Raw genomic sequence first — 18,897 nt, 5'->3', positions numbered from 1 at the left:
GGCAGCTTTACCGTGGTTGGGGATCCAATGTGGAGGTCCCCCCAGGCTCTTTTTTTATAATTATTTTATAAATATTAATAATTACACAAAAAAAGTAGGGTCCCCCCCAAATTGGATCACCAGCCAAGGTAAAGCGGACAGCTGTGGTCTGGTATTCTCAGGGTGGGAAGGTCCATAGTTATTGGGCCTTCACAAACTAAAAATAGCAGGCCGCAGGCACCCCAGACGTGGCGCATCCACTAGATGCGCCAATCCTGGCGCTTCACCCCAGCTCATCCTGTGCCCTGGTGCAGTGGCAAACGGGGTAATAAATCGGGTTGATACTAGCTGTAAAGTCACCTGAGATCAAGCCCAGCAGTTTGTGATGTCATAGCGTCTATTAGATACCCAACATTATAAACTGTCAGTACTAACAAAAAAAAAATCGACAAAAGAAATTTATTTGAAAAAACAGTCCCCAAAACATTCCCCCTCTCACCAATTTATTGTAAGAAAAAAAATAAAGGGGTCCCACGACGACTCTGGACCGTCTAGAATATGGGGGGAGACACTCAGGGAACGTATCCCCCATTTTCTAGGAGTGCGGACCCTTCATGTGAGGAGTGTGGGTGCAATGAATCTGCACTCACTCTCCCCGGGTCCACAGCAGCAGAGTCCATGTCGTAATGGTTGCTACCAAAGCTGCAATGCCCTGCTCATGAGGTAAGGGCATACCTAATCAGGAGAACTATTCTACATTTCCAAATATTGGTATTTGCTGATATTATTGCTATTCCACCTACTATATATTGGGGATAGGATCTTGGAGATGGAATACCCCTTTAAGTCCAGTTATCCAGCTGAATGAATACTTAACAACAGAGCTCGCTATTTAGATGTGTTTTCTTGTGGCGTATAACGGACTCTCATGTTTGGTAGTCGTTCAGCAGGGAAACTATAAAAGCAAATACCTCCATTTGGAAATGTAGTATATAGCTCTCCTGATCAATTATGTTCCTTACCTCATGAGCAGGGCATTGCAGTAATAATAATAATTTATTAATTCCATAGCGCTGTATGTCTTTGGAGTGTGGGAGGAAACCAGAGTACCCGGCGGAAACCCACGCAAACACGGGGAGAACATACAAACTCCTTGCAGATGGTGCCCATGGTGAGAATTGAACCCAGGACCTCAGCGCTGCAAGACTGCAGTGCTAACCACTGAGCCACCGTGCCGCCCATTTAGCTTACAGATGCATAACCACCACTCACTGTGTCTGAACACAGGAAGCTGAGCTGACAGCCGCTCTGTGCATGCGGCAGCGTCTATTGTGAAGGAGAGGGCCGTGGGGGGATCAACGCTGCACAGATACCGTGGGACACCGGGGAACACCGGTGGGGTTATAGGGGGTGACCTGGCAGGGCCTGGGGAGGAGTTTGGTACATGGCACATGCGACAGAAATCAGAGGAGTAGGGTGAATGCGGCCGGCGCGCTGCTGTGCGCGCGGCCATCTTGGATTTCTGGGAGGGCATCAGGGGGGGCACTTTGGCGACACCGGGGGACCGGAGGGGACCGGGTAGGAGATTTATCATGTTTGTTCATGCCAGATGGGAGATAAATAATTTTTTACCGGCGCTGTCATTTACTGTAACGTGATCATCGGTGTACGGTGTATACCTGTGATCACGTGAGCGGGGCTGGAAAAACCGTCCTGAATCATGATCTCCAGGGTCTCAGCTAGCCCTGAAACCCCGGAGATTTTCTGACGCTGGAGGGCGTTATTCACTTATTTCTGCCTGCTGTTTATAAATGGCAGATCAGAATAAGGCTACATTAACACGACCGATCCATTTTTGCGGTCTGCAAAAAACAGTCCATTTTTTTTCACAGGTGCATCCGTGTGGCATCCGTTTCCGTTCCATAGACGGTCCGTATGTCATCTGTTTGCCATCCGTATGCCTTCCGTTTTTTTTGTGTACTGCAAAAAAACTGAAGGAGGGTAAATCCATAAATTTACCCAGGATCCATAGCTTCATCCTACATGAGGCGGTCACATGTTCACTCCAATGCCATTTTCTACTGCTTTTCACAGCGTAGAGCGCGCTGGTGATTTTCCTGTGCTTGTGCACTTCATATCAGTCTTTTCTGTCATTATAATGGCATAAAGACACATAATGTCCCACTCTCCTGCATTTTGTAATTTTGCACCCTTTGGTGCCTTTCATGTGGCACTAAGGGGTGCTTAGCTTTGTATTTAGCCAAAAAAATGAAAAAAAATATGACGTAGGGTTCCCCCTATTTTTGTAGCCAGCTAGGGTAAAGCAGACGGCTGCAGCCTGCAGACCACAGCTGGCAACCTCACCTTGGCTGGTAATCCAAAACTGAGGGCACCCCACGCTGTTATTTTAAATTAAATAAATAATTTAAAAAAAAAACACGTAGGGGTCCCCCCAAAATTGGATCACCAGCCAAGGTAAAGCAGACAGCTGGGGTCTGATATTCTAAGACTAGGGAGGTCCATGGTTATTGGACTCTCCCCAGCCTAAAAATAGCAGGCTGCAGCCGCCCCAGAAGTGGCGCATCCATTAGATGTGCCAATCCTGGTGCTTCGCCCCAGCTCATCCCGTGCCCTGGTGCGGTGGCAAACGGGGTAATATATGGGGTTAATACCAGATGTGTAATGTCACCTGGCATCAAGCCCTGGGGTTTGTGAGGTCAGGCGTCTATCAGAAACCCGACATCACCAACCCAGTCAGTAATAAAAAAAATAGACGACAAACACATTTTTATTTGAAAAAACACTCCCCAATACATTCCCTCTTTAACCAATTTATTAGAAAGAAAAACAAATCCAGGTCTGGTGTAATCCAAGGGGTTGCCATGACGATCCACACTGTCCCAGTCAATGAAGAGCAGGATGTTCCCCATTGGCTGGGAGAGCAGTGCAGTGACCTGAGCTAACATCAATGGGTCAGCCCAGGTCACTGCAGGGGATGACAAGTGCTGCTGTCAGCGAGGTACATTACCTGCGCTGATCTCCTGCACTGCTGACAGCACCTGTCACTGAGTTCAATGACCGCTGCCTTCACAGCCAAGTATCGCGAGCGGCCCGTGACGTCACCGCTAGTCAGTCTCGGGTCGGAAGCGAGAGAAGATGATGTGACAAGCGGCGGCCATGGAGGACAGTGACACCGCTGAGGTCGGGACTTCATCACCGTACGTAAGCCGAGCGGGACCATGTGTGCAGAGTGCCAGGTGGGCGGAGCCTAGCGGGGCAATGTGTGCAGAGTGCCAGGTGGGCGGAGCATACCGGGACCATGTGTGCAGAGTGAAAGGTGGGCGGAGCCTAGCGGGACCATGTGTGCAGAGTGACAGGTGGGAGGAGCCTAGTGGGGTAATGTGTGCAGAGTGACAGGTGGGCGGAGCCTAGCGGGACCATGTGTGCAGTGACAGGTGGGTGGAGCTTAGTGGGGTAATGTGTGCAGAGTGTCAGGTGGGTGGAGCCTAGCGGGACCATGTGTGCAGAGTGACAGGTGGGCGGAGCCTAGCGGGACAATGTGTGCAAAGTGCCAGGTGGGCGGAGCTTAGCGGGACCATGTGTGCAGAGTGCCAGGTGGGTGGAGCCTAGCAGGACAATGTGTGCAGAGTGCCAGGTGGGCGGAGCCTAGCGGGACCATATGTGCAGAGTGACAGGTGGCGCGGAGCCTAGCGGGACCTTGTGTGCAGAGTGACAGGTGGGCGGAGCCATGTGTGCTGGCGGCGGAGTGCGAAGTGGGTGGAGCCTAGCGGGGTCATGTGGCGATGAGGACGTCAGTGTCGTGGACTGCTTGGCTGGGGACAGGTGAGTGTGTGTGTGTGTGTGTGTGTGTGTGTGTGTACATGCCGCGTGCAGGAGGGGGCGGAGTGAGCTGAGCGGGGAAGTGTGGGCTTCCTGCACGTAACTAGGATAAACATCGGGTTACTAACCAAAGCGCTTTGCTTGGATACCCGATGTTTATCTTGGTTACCAGCTTCTGGCAGGCTGCCAGGGATGGCTCGTCCACACTGTAGCTGTAAAAAGCCCTGCTTTTTGCTGCTAGAACCATTCTCGAACGTAACTAGAACTATCGAGCTTTAGCAAAAAGCTCGAGTTCTAGTTCGATCTAGAACACCCCATAAAATCACTCGAACCGCGAACTGGAGAACCGCGAACCGAGAACCGCGCTCAACTCTATTAATGAGTTATGTTCCAGGTCTGCCAGTGACACTATACATTCAATTGTAATATACAAATTCATGCATCAATATAACATATGTTGGATTCATAGAGAAAAATTGGAAAGGAAATTATACACTGTGTGCAGAATTATTAGACAAATGAGTATTTTGATCTCATGATAATTTGTATACACGTTGTCCTACTCCAAGCTGTATAGGATTTAGAGCCAACTACCAATTAAGTAAATCAGGTGATGTGCATCTCTGTAATGAGGAGGGGTGTGGTGGAATGACATCAACACCCTATATAAAGGTGTGCATACTTACTAGGCAACTTCCTTTCCTTTGGAAAAATGGGTCAGAAGAGAGATTTGATGAGCTCTGAAAAGTCCAAAATTGTGAGATGTCTTGCAGAGGGATGCCGCAGTCTTGATATTGCCAAACGTTTGAAGCGTGATCACCGAACAATTAAGCGTTTCAATAGCCAACAGGGTCGCTGCCCATGAATTGAGGAAAATCAAGCGTGAAGTTGCCAAGATATCATTTGCCACCAGTTTGGCCATATGTCAGAGCTGTAACGTTACTGGAGTATCAAAAAGCACAAAGTGTGCCATACTCCGGGACATGACCAAGATAAAAAAGGCTGAAAAACGACTACCTTTGAACAAGAAACATAAGCTAAAACGTCAAGATCTTTAGACTGATTTTTCAAAGGTGTTATGGACTGATGAAATGAGAGTGACTCTTGATGGGCCAGATGTATAGGCCAGAAGCTGGATCAGTAAAGGGCAGAGAGCTCCACTCCGACTCAGATGCCAGCAAGGTGGAGGTGGGATACTGGTATGGGCTGGTATCATCAAAGATGAACTTGTGGGACCTTTTCGGGTTGAGGATGGAGTGAAGCTCAACTCCCAGACCTACTGCCAGTTTCTGGAAGACAACTTCTTCAAGCAGTGGTACAGGAAGAAGTCAGTATCGTTAAAAAAAAACATGATTTTCCTGCAGGACAATGCTTCATCACATGCATCCAACTACTCCACAGCGTGGCTGGCCAGTAAAGGTCTAAAAGATGAAAAAATAATGACATGGCCCCCTTGGTCACCTGATCTTAACCCCATTGACAACCTGTGGTCCCTCATAAAATCTAAGATCTACAGGGAGGAACAACAGTACACCTCTCGGAACAATGTCTGGGAGGCTTTGGTGGCTGCTGCACGCAATGTTGATCGTAAACAGATCAAGCAACTGACAGAATCTATGGATAGTAGGCTGTTGAGTCTCATCATAAAGAAAGGTGGCTATATTGGTCACTAATTTTTGGGGGGGGTTGTTTTTGAATGTCAGAAATGTTTATTTCTAAATTTTGTGCAGTTATATTGATTTACCTGGTGAAAATAAACAAGTGAGATGGGAATATATTTGTTTTTTATTAAGTTGACTAATAATTCTGCACAGTAATAGTTACCTGCACAAACGGATATCCTCCTAAGATAGCCAAATCTAACAAAAAAAACCACTCCAACTTCCAAAAATATTAAGCTTTGATATTTATTTATTTTAGTCTTTTGGGTTGATTGAGAACATAGTTGTTGATCAATAATAATAAAAAAATCCTCTAAAATGCAACTTGCCTAAAAATTCTGCACACAGTATATATGGCAAGTATCATACTCTATTCGGACTCAAAAGTGCCTGTGCACCTGGTGTTCGAAACGCATAAATGACCACAGGGATTATACTTACCATTAGATATGGTTTGTAATTCTTTTCTAATAAATATTTGATTATATTGTTTAATTTCCTGGATGTTGATGCAGCTGGACCGCCACCCTTTTTGATATTTTTTGCCTACAAAGAATAGAGATGTCTGTAATTTTTATTGTAGGCACACTTCAACTGTGACAGAATCCAAAATTGTATGATTTTTGTATAATTAGTTTGTGTTTTATTCACCTACCAACCAGCAAGAATTCTGGCTCTCACAGACCTGGTAAGCCCTCCTACTCTGCATTCATTACCTTTTATTAATTGCTCTTGTTAGCACTCGTTGCCTGTATAAAAGACACCTGTCCACACAATCAATCACACTCCAACCTTTCCACCATGGCCAAGACCAAAGAGCTGTTTAAGTACACCAGGGACACAATTGTGGACCTGCACAAGGCTGGAGTGGGCTACAGGACACATTATGGTTTTTTTTTATAAACAACAAATTATTATTGATAATATGTTAATTATTATAATTTTATTTTGTTATTTTGAGATTATAATGAACACATACAGTGCCTACAAGTAGTATTCAACCCCCTGCAGATTTAGCAGGTTTACACATTCGGAATTAACTTGGCATTGTGACATTTGGACTGTAGATCAGCCTGGAAGTGTGAAATGCACTGCAGCAAAAAAGAATGTTATTTCTTTTTTTTTTTTTTTTTTTTTTAATTGTGAAAAGTTTATTCAGAGGGTCATTTATTATTCAACCCCTCAAACCACCAGAATTCTGTTTGGTTCCCCTAAAGTATTAAGAAGTATTTCAGGCACAAAGAATGATGAACTTCACATGTTTGGATTAATTATCTCTTTTTCCAGCCTTTTCTGACTAATTAAGACCCTCCCCAAACTTGTGAACAGCACTCATACTTGGTCAACATGGGAAAGACAAATGAGCATTCCAAGGCCATCAGAGACAAGATCGTGGAGGGTCACGAGGCTGGCAAGGGGTACAAAACCCTTTCCAAGGAGTTGGGCCTACCTGTCTCCACTGTTGGGAGCATCATCCGGAAGTGGAAGGCTTATGGAACTACTGTTAGCCTTCCACGGCCTGGACAGCCTTTGAAAGTTTCCACCCGTGCCGAGGCCAGACTTGTCCGAAGAGCCAAGGCTAACTCAAGGACAACAAGGAAGGAGCTCCGGGAAGATCTCATGGCAGTGGGGACATTGGTTTCAGTCAATACCATAAGTAACGTACTCCACCGCAATGGTCTCCGTTCCAGACGAGCCCGTAAGGTACCTTTTACTTTCAAAGCATCATGTCAAGGCTCATCTACAGTTTGCTCATGATCACTTGGAGGACTCTGAGGCAGACTGGTTCAAGGTTCTCTGGTCTGATGAGACCAAGATCGAGATCTTTGGTGCCAACCACACATGGGACGTTTGGAGACTGGATGGCACTGCATACGACCCCAAGAATTCCATCCCTACAGTCAAGCATGGTGGTGGCAGCAGCATCATGCTGTGGGGCTGTTTCTCAGCCAAGGGGCCTGGCCATCTGGTCCGCATCCATGGGAAGATGGATAGCACGGCCTACCTGGAGATTTTGGCCAAGAACCTCCGCTCCTCCATCAAGGATCTTAAGATGGGTCGTCATTTCATCTTCCAACAAGACAACGACCCAAAGCACACAGCCAAGAAAACCAAGGCCTGGTTCAAGAGGGAAAAAATCAAGGTGTTGCAGTGACCTTAACCCAATTGAAAACTTGTGGAAGGAGCTCAAGATTAAAGTCCACATGAGACACCCAAAGAACCTAGATAACTTGGAGAAGATCTGCATGGAGGAGTGGGCCAAGATAACTCCAGAGACCTGTGGCGGCCTGATCAGGTCTTATAAAAGACGATTATTAGCTGTAATTGCAAACAAGGGTTATTCCACAAAATATTAAACCTAGGGGTTGAATAATAATTGACCCACACTTTTATGTTGAAAATTTATTAAAATTTAACTGAGCAACATAACTTGTTGGTTTGTAAGATTTATGCATCTGTGCATAAATCCTGCTCTTGTTTGAAGTTTGCAGGCTCTAACTTATTTGCATCTTATCAAACCTGCTAAATCTGCAGGGGGTTGAATACTACTTGTAGGCACTGTATTTGTGTTTTATTTTCATATGATGAATGTCAATCATACTCGGTCTGGGGCTCCATGCAAGATTGCGCCTCTTGGGGTAAGGATAATTCTGAGAAAGGTCAGCAATCAGCCTAGAACTACATGGGAGGACCTGGTCAATGACCTGACTTGAGCTGGGACCACAGTCTCAAAGATCACCATTAGTAACACACTACACCATCATGGATTGAATTCTTGCAGGGCATGCAAGGTCTCATTGCTCCCTCCAGCACATTTCCAGGCCCATTTGAAGTTCATCAATGAATATCTGGATGATCCAGAGGAGGCATGGAAATGTACCGTATTTTTCGCTTTATAAGACGCACCGGAATATAAGACGCACCCCAAACTTAGACATAAAAAAGGTAAAAAAAAGAAAAATGGGGTCCGTCTTATACTCCGGTGTTCTCTTACCGGAGGGGGGCAGCAGTGGTGGTGAAGCGGGGTCACAGGAGGCACAGGTTGTGCTGGCAGGCGCGGCAGGTCAGTGGCAGCGGGGTCCGTGGTTGCAGGTGCCGTGGTTGCAGGCGCGGTGGCGTCCGCGGTGGCAGGATCCGTGGGGTCCGTGGTGGCGGCAGCAGCCGTGGCGTGTGAGCCGTGCAGCAGGCCGGTGCAGTGAGTGTCCGCGGTCCCGGTTCAGTGGTGGCAGCGGCGGCGGCAACTGCTCAGTGGTGGCAGCGGCAGGGACTGCTCAGTGGTGGCAGCGGCAGGGACTGCTCAGTGGTGGCGTGTGTCCGCGGTCCCGGTTCAGTGGTGGCAGCGGCGGCGGCGGCTCAGTGGTGGGAGCGGCGGCAACTGCTCAGTGGTGGCAGCGGCAGGGACTGCTCAGTGGTGGCGTGTGTCCGCGGTCCCGGTTCAGTGGTGGCAGCGGCGGCTCAGTAGTGGGAGCGGCGGCGACGGCTCAGTGGTGGAGTGTGTCCGCGGTCCCGATTCAAGTAATGGCGCCCGGAGCGACGCATGCGCAGATGGAGCTCTCATCCAAGGGCTCCATCTGCGCACGCGCTGACTCCCGGAGCAGCGCGTGCGCAGATGGAGCTCTCATCCAAGAGCTCCACCGGCGCCATCATTTGAAAGTGGGACCGCGGACAACTGGTAAGCTGCACAGCCGCCCGCCCCGCATGCACAGAGTGGCAGCCAGCAGGCTGCCCGCCCACCCCGCGTACAAGCCGCCGGGTACCTGTGCTTGCGTGCGGTGGCAGCCGGGTACCCATGGCTGTGTGCGGGCGGCAGATGGGTGACTGTGTGAGGGCGGCAGCCGAGTACCTGCACGGGCACCCGACTGCCGCTCGCACACAGCACCCGGCTGCCGCCTGCACACAGCCATGGGTACCCGTCTGCCACCGCATGCAAGCACAGGTACCTGGCTGCCGACCCCACACAGCACCCGCTGCCGCCCGTACACAGCCACGGGTACCCGGCTGCCGCTGCATGCAAGTACAGGTACCCGGGCGCTTGCATGCAGCCACAGGCACCCGCCCGATCGCCTCAGACAGGACCCCCCCCCCCCCCCGCTACCGCTTTATAAGACGCACCCCCCATTTTCCTCCCAAAATTTGGGGAGGAAAAGTGCGTCTTATAAAGCGAAAAATACGGTATATGTTTATATTCATGACACATTTGTTTTTGATTCCCCTTCCCCCTTTTTTTTTTCTTTTCTTCATTTCCTGCTCTGAGACTATTTAATCTCATAGTTTGTTCCCTGTTGTATGTTATGACTAAGAACCTCATGTTTGGAACGCGTAAATGACCACAGAGATTATACTCACCACTTGATATGTTTTTAATCATTTTGTAATAAATGGTTGATTTTATTTTTAACTTTCTGGATGTTGATACATATAGAGGAGAAAATGAGTTTGGTAGGGCCATACATAGTAGGAAACATGAAAAATGCACCCAAACAGTATGAATATAAATAATATATATTTATTATATCATTATAACATTACAAATAAGGGCACTGTCATAACCTAAGTTTATAAAAGTATAACAGTAGCTGAAAGAAGAAACAGAGGTATCCCCACTAGGACCTAAACAGCATGTAAAAAATCAATGGGGTAGCCAAAGAAGATTGACAATGGTAATATATAGCATGTTTGGAATGCGTAAATGACCACAGAGATTATACTCACCACTTGATATGATTATTAATCATTTTGTAATAAATGGTTGATTTTATTTTTAACTTTCTGGATGTTGATGTTGCTGGACATCCATCCTTTTTGATTGCTGAATGTAATTTTCATTATCCATATGAGTATGCGTATGAACAAGAGCATCAGATGCGATATGCTAATGACACAACTTCCGATCTGCTGCAAGCGTGAGCCAAGTGTCATGCAACTGCAATCCAAACTTGCAATTGAATCATAGGTACAGTCACGGGTGTGTCATGGGTGTGACAGTCCTGTGGTGTCCGGCTATAGAAGGTCACAGCATTTGTCTGTACTAACTGCACCCTTATCTTCTAGCATTCCTGCTTGGTTTTCATCCCGTTTCTCTTTTGGACCCTGTGGCATTGTTCAGCATGTCAGTTGCTGTTCATCAGTACCCTAAGTTGTCTTTATATACCTTCACTTCCTGTCAGTTGGTGCTGGTGATATTTGATTCATCTTTATCAAGTCTTCAGTATAAGCAGGCGGCTTGCATATATCAGGAATCTTGGTGGTTGTTGCAGCTTCTCTCCCTGAGACAACTAAAAATAAGTTGTTTGTTGTTATCCTTTTTTTGTTATCCCTGTGTGTCCTTTAGTGCCTAGTGGGGTTGACAAAGTGCTCATCCCATCTGCTCCCTACCTTAGGCTCAGATCAGGGTTAGCCTAGGGTCAAGTATAAAGATTTAAAAAAAATATATATATATTTTTATCTGATGAAGACTTGCTAAGGGCCAAAACGTGTTGTAGTTTTTAAGGAATTAAAATAAATTATCAGCTTATACAGATTCCTAGATGAGCGTGACGCTTCCCATACCTCAAACATAAATCTTGACAAACCTGTTTCAATGGGTTATCCCAAGTTTGGAAGCTATGCCCTATCTTCTGGATAGGGATATTGTTCCATTCACTGTGGATCTGACTACTGGGACACCCACAATCCTGAGAAATGTAGCTTTGAAGAGCACCATGTAGATGGAGCTGTGATCGATATTCCGCAATGCCGCCATTCACACTCTTCAAATAACTCCTTGAAGTGAGTGGTGAGGGGCATGACAATATAAATGCAAGATTCACTGATCAGGGCTGAGGGGTGTTATAGTATGTGGGCCGGTGAGGTTTGTGTGCCAGGGCTGCTTTATGGTTCCAGTCCGGAGTGCCCATGCTCCTCATCCTTGCTTCCTCTCCTGATGGGGGATGTCAAGTGACCACTGCAGTCAGTGATTGATTGCCGTTGTCACGTATTGATACACCGTGTCTTCGCTGGACCCCGTTGAACAGAGGGAACTGAGGGACCAGGAAAGCTTTGGCACAGAAGCAGCAGAGGATAAATGAGGTGAATATTATCTTTTTTTTTTGTTTATTTAGACTCTTTAAGCAGTGTGTTCAAATTAAATGTCATTTTAAAAAACCCTCTCACATACATTAACAATGGACATGTAAATCCGAAGTGACAAAATCCAAAGATGAAATATGCAAACTTATCAGGAGAAAATAGCAGGGGGTTTTAAAAAAAAAGTATATTCAATAATGTAGACATATTGATCAGTTACAAAAGGGCCAGTTCTGAAGTAATGAATTTCAGTTACAAATGAAAATTACCTATTTTTTAAATTAGACTTTATGTTAAATGTAATTTTTAACAATGTTTTTCTTAGGCCTCGGACACACATCCGTGCCGCCGGTACGTGTTTGGCAGTTTTTTTCACGTACCGGCAGCACGTAGACACGAGAACCTATGTTTTCATTATTGTTTGGACACACGTAAGCATTTTGGAATGGAACGTGTGTCCGTTCCGTACTTACGTGCGTCCGTGATTTTCTCACGCTGACATGTCCACATATTCTCCGGCAGCACGGGTGTCACACGGTCGGCACCCGTACCACACGGATGTAGTGTGGATGTGGTTCCGTGTGACACGCGCCGGAGAACACGTGTCATTAATTTAAAAATAAAAAAAACACATACTCACCTCCACCAGCCCTGCAGATTCTTCCACTGCAAAATGTTCCTGCCGGCCGCCGCTCATTATGAGCGTGTCAAGGAGGTGGGCGAGCTGTCACGGGCGCTAATCTCCGCTCGGCCGGAAGCAGCGTCAGCGGGGAGTGGGTGGGGCTGGAGCCGAAGATCAGAACCCTGGACAGCAGCGCGGACCACGTGAGTATGCAAATTACCGGTTCTCCGTGTGCTATCGCGGATAGCACACTGAGAACACATGTGGACCGCACGTACCCGAGACACGTACTTAGCCACGTAACACGCAGGGAAAATACGTGTCTCGCGGCACGTGCGTGTTTTTAACGGATGTGTGTTGGAGGCCTTATACGTATTTTCAATATTATGATCTATATTAAAAGAAATCAGAAATCTTCATTCAGCAACCAGATGGATACAGCCAGCAATAAACTGACTCTTACACATTGACTTCTATAGAAGAATTATCTGTGCATGCCCATCTGGGCAAAAATCATTGCCAAGGGAGAGGAAGCATTAGCACATATAAAAGAAAAATCCAGCGCAGTTCCTCAGGATGAATTAAAATCCAATTTATTGGTAACAACTTTTAAAAGGTATAAATCTCCAGTAAACAGCAAATGTAAATGACCACATAGTATAACATGGGACTACGCGTTTCGACGTGTTGTCTCATTCATGTTGAACATGAATAGACAGCACATCGAAACGCGGAGTCCCATGTTATACTGTGTGGTCATTTACATTTGCTGTGTACCAGAGATTTATACCTTTTAAAAGTTGTTACTAGGGATGATCAAATACTTCCATTATCTGGCTTCGCAAATATTTTCCGAATACCTCGCCGCTATTCGACTATTCGATGCGCAATGTAAGACTATGGGAAGCCCGAATAGTTCCGAATAGTTGTTATTTGGGTTTCCCATAGACTTACATTGCGCATCGAATATTCACGAATAGTTGAATAGCGGCAAGGTATTCGGAAAATATTTGCGAAGCCGGATAATCGAAGTATTCGATCATCCCTAGTTGTTACCAATAAATTGGATTTTAATTCATCCTGAGGAACTGCGCTGGATTTTTCTCTTTTATATGTGGATCTGCAAGGCAGCCCTACCTATCCGTGCATGGGATCCTAGCAGGAGTCGGTGAACAGCTGATCAGTGAGCTGAACTTTCCTTTTCCCCTTTATGTGAAGCATTAACACCACCTATTGGGACTGGTGAGTGCTGTGTTATCTACTATGTTTAGAGGTGTTACCTATCATTGTATTCATGTCTGTGATGATAATGAGACTGCTGAAAGTCATCTGTACAGAACAGAAAGCGTCAGTCTAGTATTAGTTTTATAAGAGAGTGTGAACGTTGCAGAATTTCTCTTATTTTTATAATATAGATGGTGATGTAGAAACTCTTAAAAGAAACATTCTAAAAAAAATATGAAAACTTGATTTAAACAATAGTTATTTTTTTTCCTTGATGACACAATACGTTTATAAGACAGGACTCTTTTTCTTGGTAGGGAAACCTGTTTGCTATGCAGACATTAATGGATCTTTGGTAGAGATGAGCAAACCCAAGGTCTGGAGTTCGGTGTCCGTACCGAATTCAGACCTTACCAAAAAAAGTTGGTTCGGAGTTTGGGTGCTTTTACTTATACAAACCACTCGTGTAAGCATCACTATGCACGGGTACAATCGGTGCTCAGCCCAATGTGAGACGCTTGCACTGTTTGAACAGCTCTCACTGTGATCGGATGTAGTGTGGACCGCCGCCCCTCAAAGAAAAAAAAAATAAATGGAAAAACCCTGCCCACCCTCCCCCAGAAGTGATCTGTTTATGATTGGCTACATGTTGGCTGAGACCCGAACTACCAATCATTGACTTCAAATGAAGTTCAGCTGAACTTCCATTGGTCCACTCGTACCTACTCTTTGACCAGTAGTCTGTTTTGGGGTAATTTATTAAAGAGAACTTAACTAGAATTGTAATATTTTAGGCATATAAATTTAAATCTAAAATGTATATATATTAATTTATATAAAAATGGTTGATTTACTGCATTTTAAGCCATTAAACATAATCTACTTTAAGACATCCATAAAAACAGCCTCACTCGGTAGAGGTAGATAACCTTGGCTAGGTTCCTGAAAATGCTGCAGTATACTAACTAGTATTCACCTGTACACAAGACCTAAGTGAGTCTCAGGATAAAACCTTTTAGATTTCTCTTTCAGGTAGTCCACACTGAACCCAAGATCTTTTACGTTGGAATGGTAAGTCCTTAGGTCTCTTAGGTCAGAACGGAGGACGGTTTCCTCCAATTTCCTGACCAGAGCTTGAAGTTCAGTATTGAGGTTTTGCAGAGCTTCATTTTCATTGTGCAGAATGTTCTTCTCTTTTATGGCCAGATCACGTTCCCATTTAGCGATAGTTATATTCTCCTCCAGTTCTTGCAGCCTGTAAGTGCACGAATATGCAGACAATTGTAATACAAATAACAATATACAATGCAGCTGGTGACATGTTAGTTTAGCTTATCTAATATGTGGGTTAGTGATAGGGGTCATATGAATGTCTAATTTCTGTCTCACTAATATATTAAAAGGCAGACTCATGAACCTACAGATGAAAGCTAATCCGTTCTCACAACCCTTAAAACGTGCTGTATTGTGAAGAAAGTGTTATTTTCTTATATTGAACCAGCCATATCCACTCTGGCGAAATACCAACCACTATACAGTAAGTAGATTTATAAGGTTTGTGTTAAAAAATATTTCCTGCTTGGTCTCTCAGGGTATAGACATTTAGCTACTATGTTTTTGGGATCCAGACCTACATATCTGTACTTTTGAATAGAAAAAAAATGTTGCAGCCGCACACTGAAATGCCAAAGCTTTGAAATACCAAAAAAAATCAAATAAAAATGTAAGAAGTTTTGCATATTAAAATGGCCGTTTCCATACCTGCCCCATAGCCACGTCACGGCAACCTCATTATACTGTGACCTACTCTTCCTTTTTGCCTCTGACTGGATTAAAAAAAAAAAAAAAAACTACATATTTTGGCAAGGATAGACCAGCTACTAAAGAATAAAATCACATGTGGCTTATAGGGAAGGGGGGGGAGGGGTTTGGGTGCAAAGTCAGTCAAATGGGCATGACTGCATATGAAATACAAAAAGGCGAAAAAATAACGAGGTTGCCGTGACATGGCTACTGGGCAGGTATGAAAATGGCCATTTTGATATGCAAAAGATCTCACATTTTTCTTAGATCTTTTTTGGTAGTTGAAACCTTGGGCATTTCAGTGTGCGGTTGTAACTCTTTTTTTTTCTATTATATATCATGAAGAGGTACGCACCTGTTCACATGGAGTGCTGTCAGACATTTTTTTGTAATTTTGAATAAATGTTTAAAGGGATATTCAGAAAATGGACATGAGGAATGGTGATAAATATCTGATCACTGCAGACCCCACTGATCACTTGAACCCGGGTTCCCGAGCTCCCTGTTTCTTCCATTGTAGTAGCTGATAGGGATGCAGTGATCAGCCATTTAATACCTATGGCAGGTGATAAATGTTTTTCCAGGAAAACTCTTTTAAAAGGATTAGTCCAGGATAGGTAATGTAAGAAGAAGCCATCTGTGCCAAGAGCCAGATCTAGAGGACACCTTTGTTACTAACTTTAGTTTACATCCTAAATGGTCTTCCAATCTGGACATCCCCTTTTACCATATACCCCATTAGGGCATATTATCTTTATCAAGGGGTAAAGTCTTACCAAGGCCACCCTATTAGCTACAGAGACTAACTCTATAAGAGTATGATACAGTGTGGCATGGTAATACTTGTATATGGTCACTGGTTTATTGTTGTGGGCACTATGTGATACAACAGAAGCCTCAGCTAGAGAAATACCACAAGCAATTCAAAAAATTATTCTGTCTACAGGGAACAGTAGGAAAAAACATGTCTGCTTATTCTTTGAAGTGTCTTTTAATATGAATCAGACTGAAGGCTCATTATTACAATTCAGGGATACCAAACCCAGCACAACTTTTAATCCAGTTTACACAAACCCCTATTGATCTAAATAGATCCACAATGATTTGAAGATCACTGGAAGAATTAATTGAAATCAATGAACCTAAAGGTCTGTTTCATCATGTGACTGCAAATGTCATGCCAGGTACGAGAGGACTCCCGGCTGAGCAGCGCAACACATAGGGAACACCAGAGTAGCAATGCAATGGTAGACACTGGTGCTATGAAGAGGGGAGCGCGGTCACCTCCTAACACTCACATGAGGCTGATCCGTGCACTCCGTAACGTCTCTTGGCTGGTCCTTCCCCCTCAAAGCGCAGTCACGTTCATAGGCATTTACTGGCCCTGAACGTACCCTGACTAGTGAGGGCCAGTGAGACTCCCAACTGCAATTCGACAACACAAGGTAGGTAAGACAAACAGGTGAGGAAAGACACAACAAATAACACTCCACAGCTTCCCTAGCAGAAACTTCTCAGCTGCAACAGAAGCGACACCTCAGTTTCTCCAGAGACGAGAGCTCTTTCAAAGTGGACAGCATAAGTATAAGCTATAGCTGGCATAGGGAGGAGTGAGGAGCAGATATTTATAGCAGAAGACAGTGGCTGCAGCTGAGGTTACAACTACCTGGTTAGATCACTGCAGGATAAAAATGAACCTTAAGCCCTTCAGTACCGGATGGAATTAAATACGCTCAGACTCAAGATAAACAACAAGTGGGCACTAAAACAGATCTGCGATCAACAATACGTTGTGACCTTATGATCCCAGATCCTCCTGAGATCACATCAGGCTGTGACACACTCCTGACACCCTGGCTATGCCTCCTGTGGAAAAGTTATATTCTGTTGCTCCGACTAATAGGAGTCTGTTACAGGACAAATGAAAACCTGGACCCTTCCTTCCCAAACCACACAGAATTGCTTTTGGTTTTCCTACTTTAGGCTTTGTGCGCACTAGAAATGTGAAGTTTCTCAAGAAAATTTCTTTAGAAACTTCTGGGAGTGGAAGATTTCCGGACCTCCGGAAAAAATCCGCACCAAAACCGCGGTAAATCCGCATGCGGATTAGCCGCGAATTTGCCGCGATTTTCCCGCAGGTTGTTCCCTGCGGATTTTGCAGGCTGTACTGCAGAAATCCGCAGGTACCTGCGGAAAAGAATTGACATGCTCATTTTCTCAAGAAATTTTCTCAAGAAAATCTTCTCAAGGAAATTTCTTGAGAAAAATCCGCAGCGTGCACACAGCTATTTTTTTTTCTCATAGGATTTGCTGGGAAATGTCTGCACAAAGATTGCAGACATTTCTCAAGAAATTTCTGCAGCAAATCCGCGGGTAAATCCGCGGGTAAAACGGCCTAGTGCGCACATAGCCTTAAAGAGATGTAATAGAAGTAGGTTACATTTGATATACAAGATTCAGTTACAACATTTATTGACTGCACACTCGGCTGAGATTTGGAGCCCTATATTGCAGTGTTACAGTGACATTATTGATGTATAGTTTGGTCACGCACTTGGTCATGTAGTTGCTTTGCATCCTTTGAATTTTCCTCCTGAGCTGAATATTTTCATCTCTGAGTTTCTTGTCATATTCCTTATGTAGCATAATGGCTTCACTTAAGACGTGTTTATGTTGTGAAATAGTTGAAACTTAGGAGAAAAAGTGAAAGAGAAAAGTTTATTACCATACAGTACAGACGCCTTTCAGCCACTATAACTATACAAATAATTGTTACTCCTCCAATAGCTACAGTGCTGGCCAAAAGTATTGGCACCCCTGCAATTCTGTCAGATAATACTCAGTTTCGTCTTGAAAATGATTGCAATCACAAATTCTTTGGTATTATTATCTTCATTTATTTTGCTGGCAATGAAAAAACACAAAAGAGAATGAAACAAAAATCAAATCATTGATCATTTCACACAACTCCAAAAATGGACCAGACAAAAGTATTGGCACCCTAAAGCCCGCTTTACACGCTACGTGCGATTGAACGGTTAAACATGTGTGATGCCCTGGGCAAGCCAGGGGTCACAGGTCACAACATCACATGCACCCCACATTCCCTGTAGGTACACCAAGGCTAACCTAAAATCCTTGTTGCCTTCCTCCAGGGGCTGATGTCCACACCAGGGGGTGGGCCAGGCGGTTGGCTCCGCCCACTGAGGAGTTCACAGCCCTGGAGGCGGGAAAAACCAGGCAGATCAGTTAGGGAAGTGAAGGAGTAAACAATGAAGTGGTAAAGGAGGACAGTAAGAGTGGTGACAGAAAAGAAACAGATAAGAAAGCCTGAAGTGAGTCCGGGTGTGTGCCCCGGACTGTGACAGCAAGGTCAGCAGACAGCGGTGATAGTCTGCAGGGGGACTGTTTGGAGGTTGCTGGAAGGACCGCGGACGGGTGGTGACCCGGCGGTCTGGAGCAGTATACGAAAAACAGTCAGCACCAGGGCAGGGGCCTTTCGGACCCCGGCAAGGCTAGGAGTCGCCATAATTTGCCAAATCTGTCAGTGAAGGGGACGTCTGTCTCCCAACAATCAAGTCCCGATTGAAGGCAACAGTCCGACCGTGAAGGGGAGACACCGCCACCGCCAGGGCACCAGTTTCCCAGGGCCAGCGCCTGCGGGCAAGAGTAGAGCTCCTTCGGCCCAGCTTGAAGCCGAGG

At 45.2% G+C, this 18,897-nt stretch overlaps 1 protein-coding gene across 1 annotated transcript in view; it reads right to left on the bottom strand.

Moving 5' to 3' along the window:
• Positions 1 to 14,025: 14,025 nt before the first annotated feature.
• Positions 14,026 to 18,897, bottom strand: part of LOC142254680 (uncharacterized) — a 59,751-nt gene continuing 54,879 nt past the window's right edge. The window contains exons 5-6 of the mRNA XM_075325875.1: positions 17,750 to 17,885; positions 14,026 to 14,647 (exon numbers count right to left, since the gene is read on the bottom strand). Of these exons, the coding sequence (XP_075181990.1) occupies positions 14,365 to 14,647; positions 17,750 to 17,885 (419 nt within the window). The 3' untranslated portion in view covers positions 14,026 to 14,364. The remainder of the gene's footprint in view (positions 14,648 to 17,749; positions 17,886 to 18,897) is intronic.

This window comes from Anomaloglossus baeobatrachus, chromosome 1 (assembly GCF_048569485.1).
Source record: "Anomaloglossus baeobatrachus isolate aAnoBae1 chromosome 1, aAnoBae1.hap1, whole genome shotgun sequence".
Taxonomy (NCBI): domain Eukaryota; kingdom Metazoa; phylum Chordata; class Amphibia; order Anura; family Aromobatidae; genus Anomaloglossus; species Anomaloglossus baeobatrachus.
This window is presented reverse-complemented; position numbering and strand designations above follow the sequence as displayed.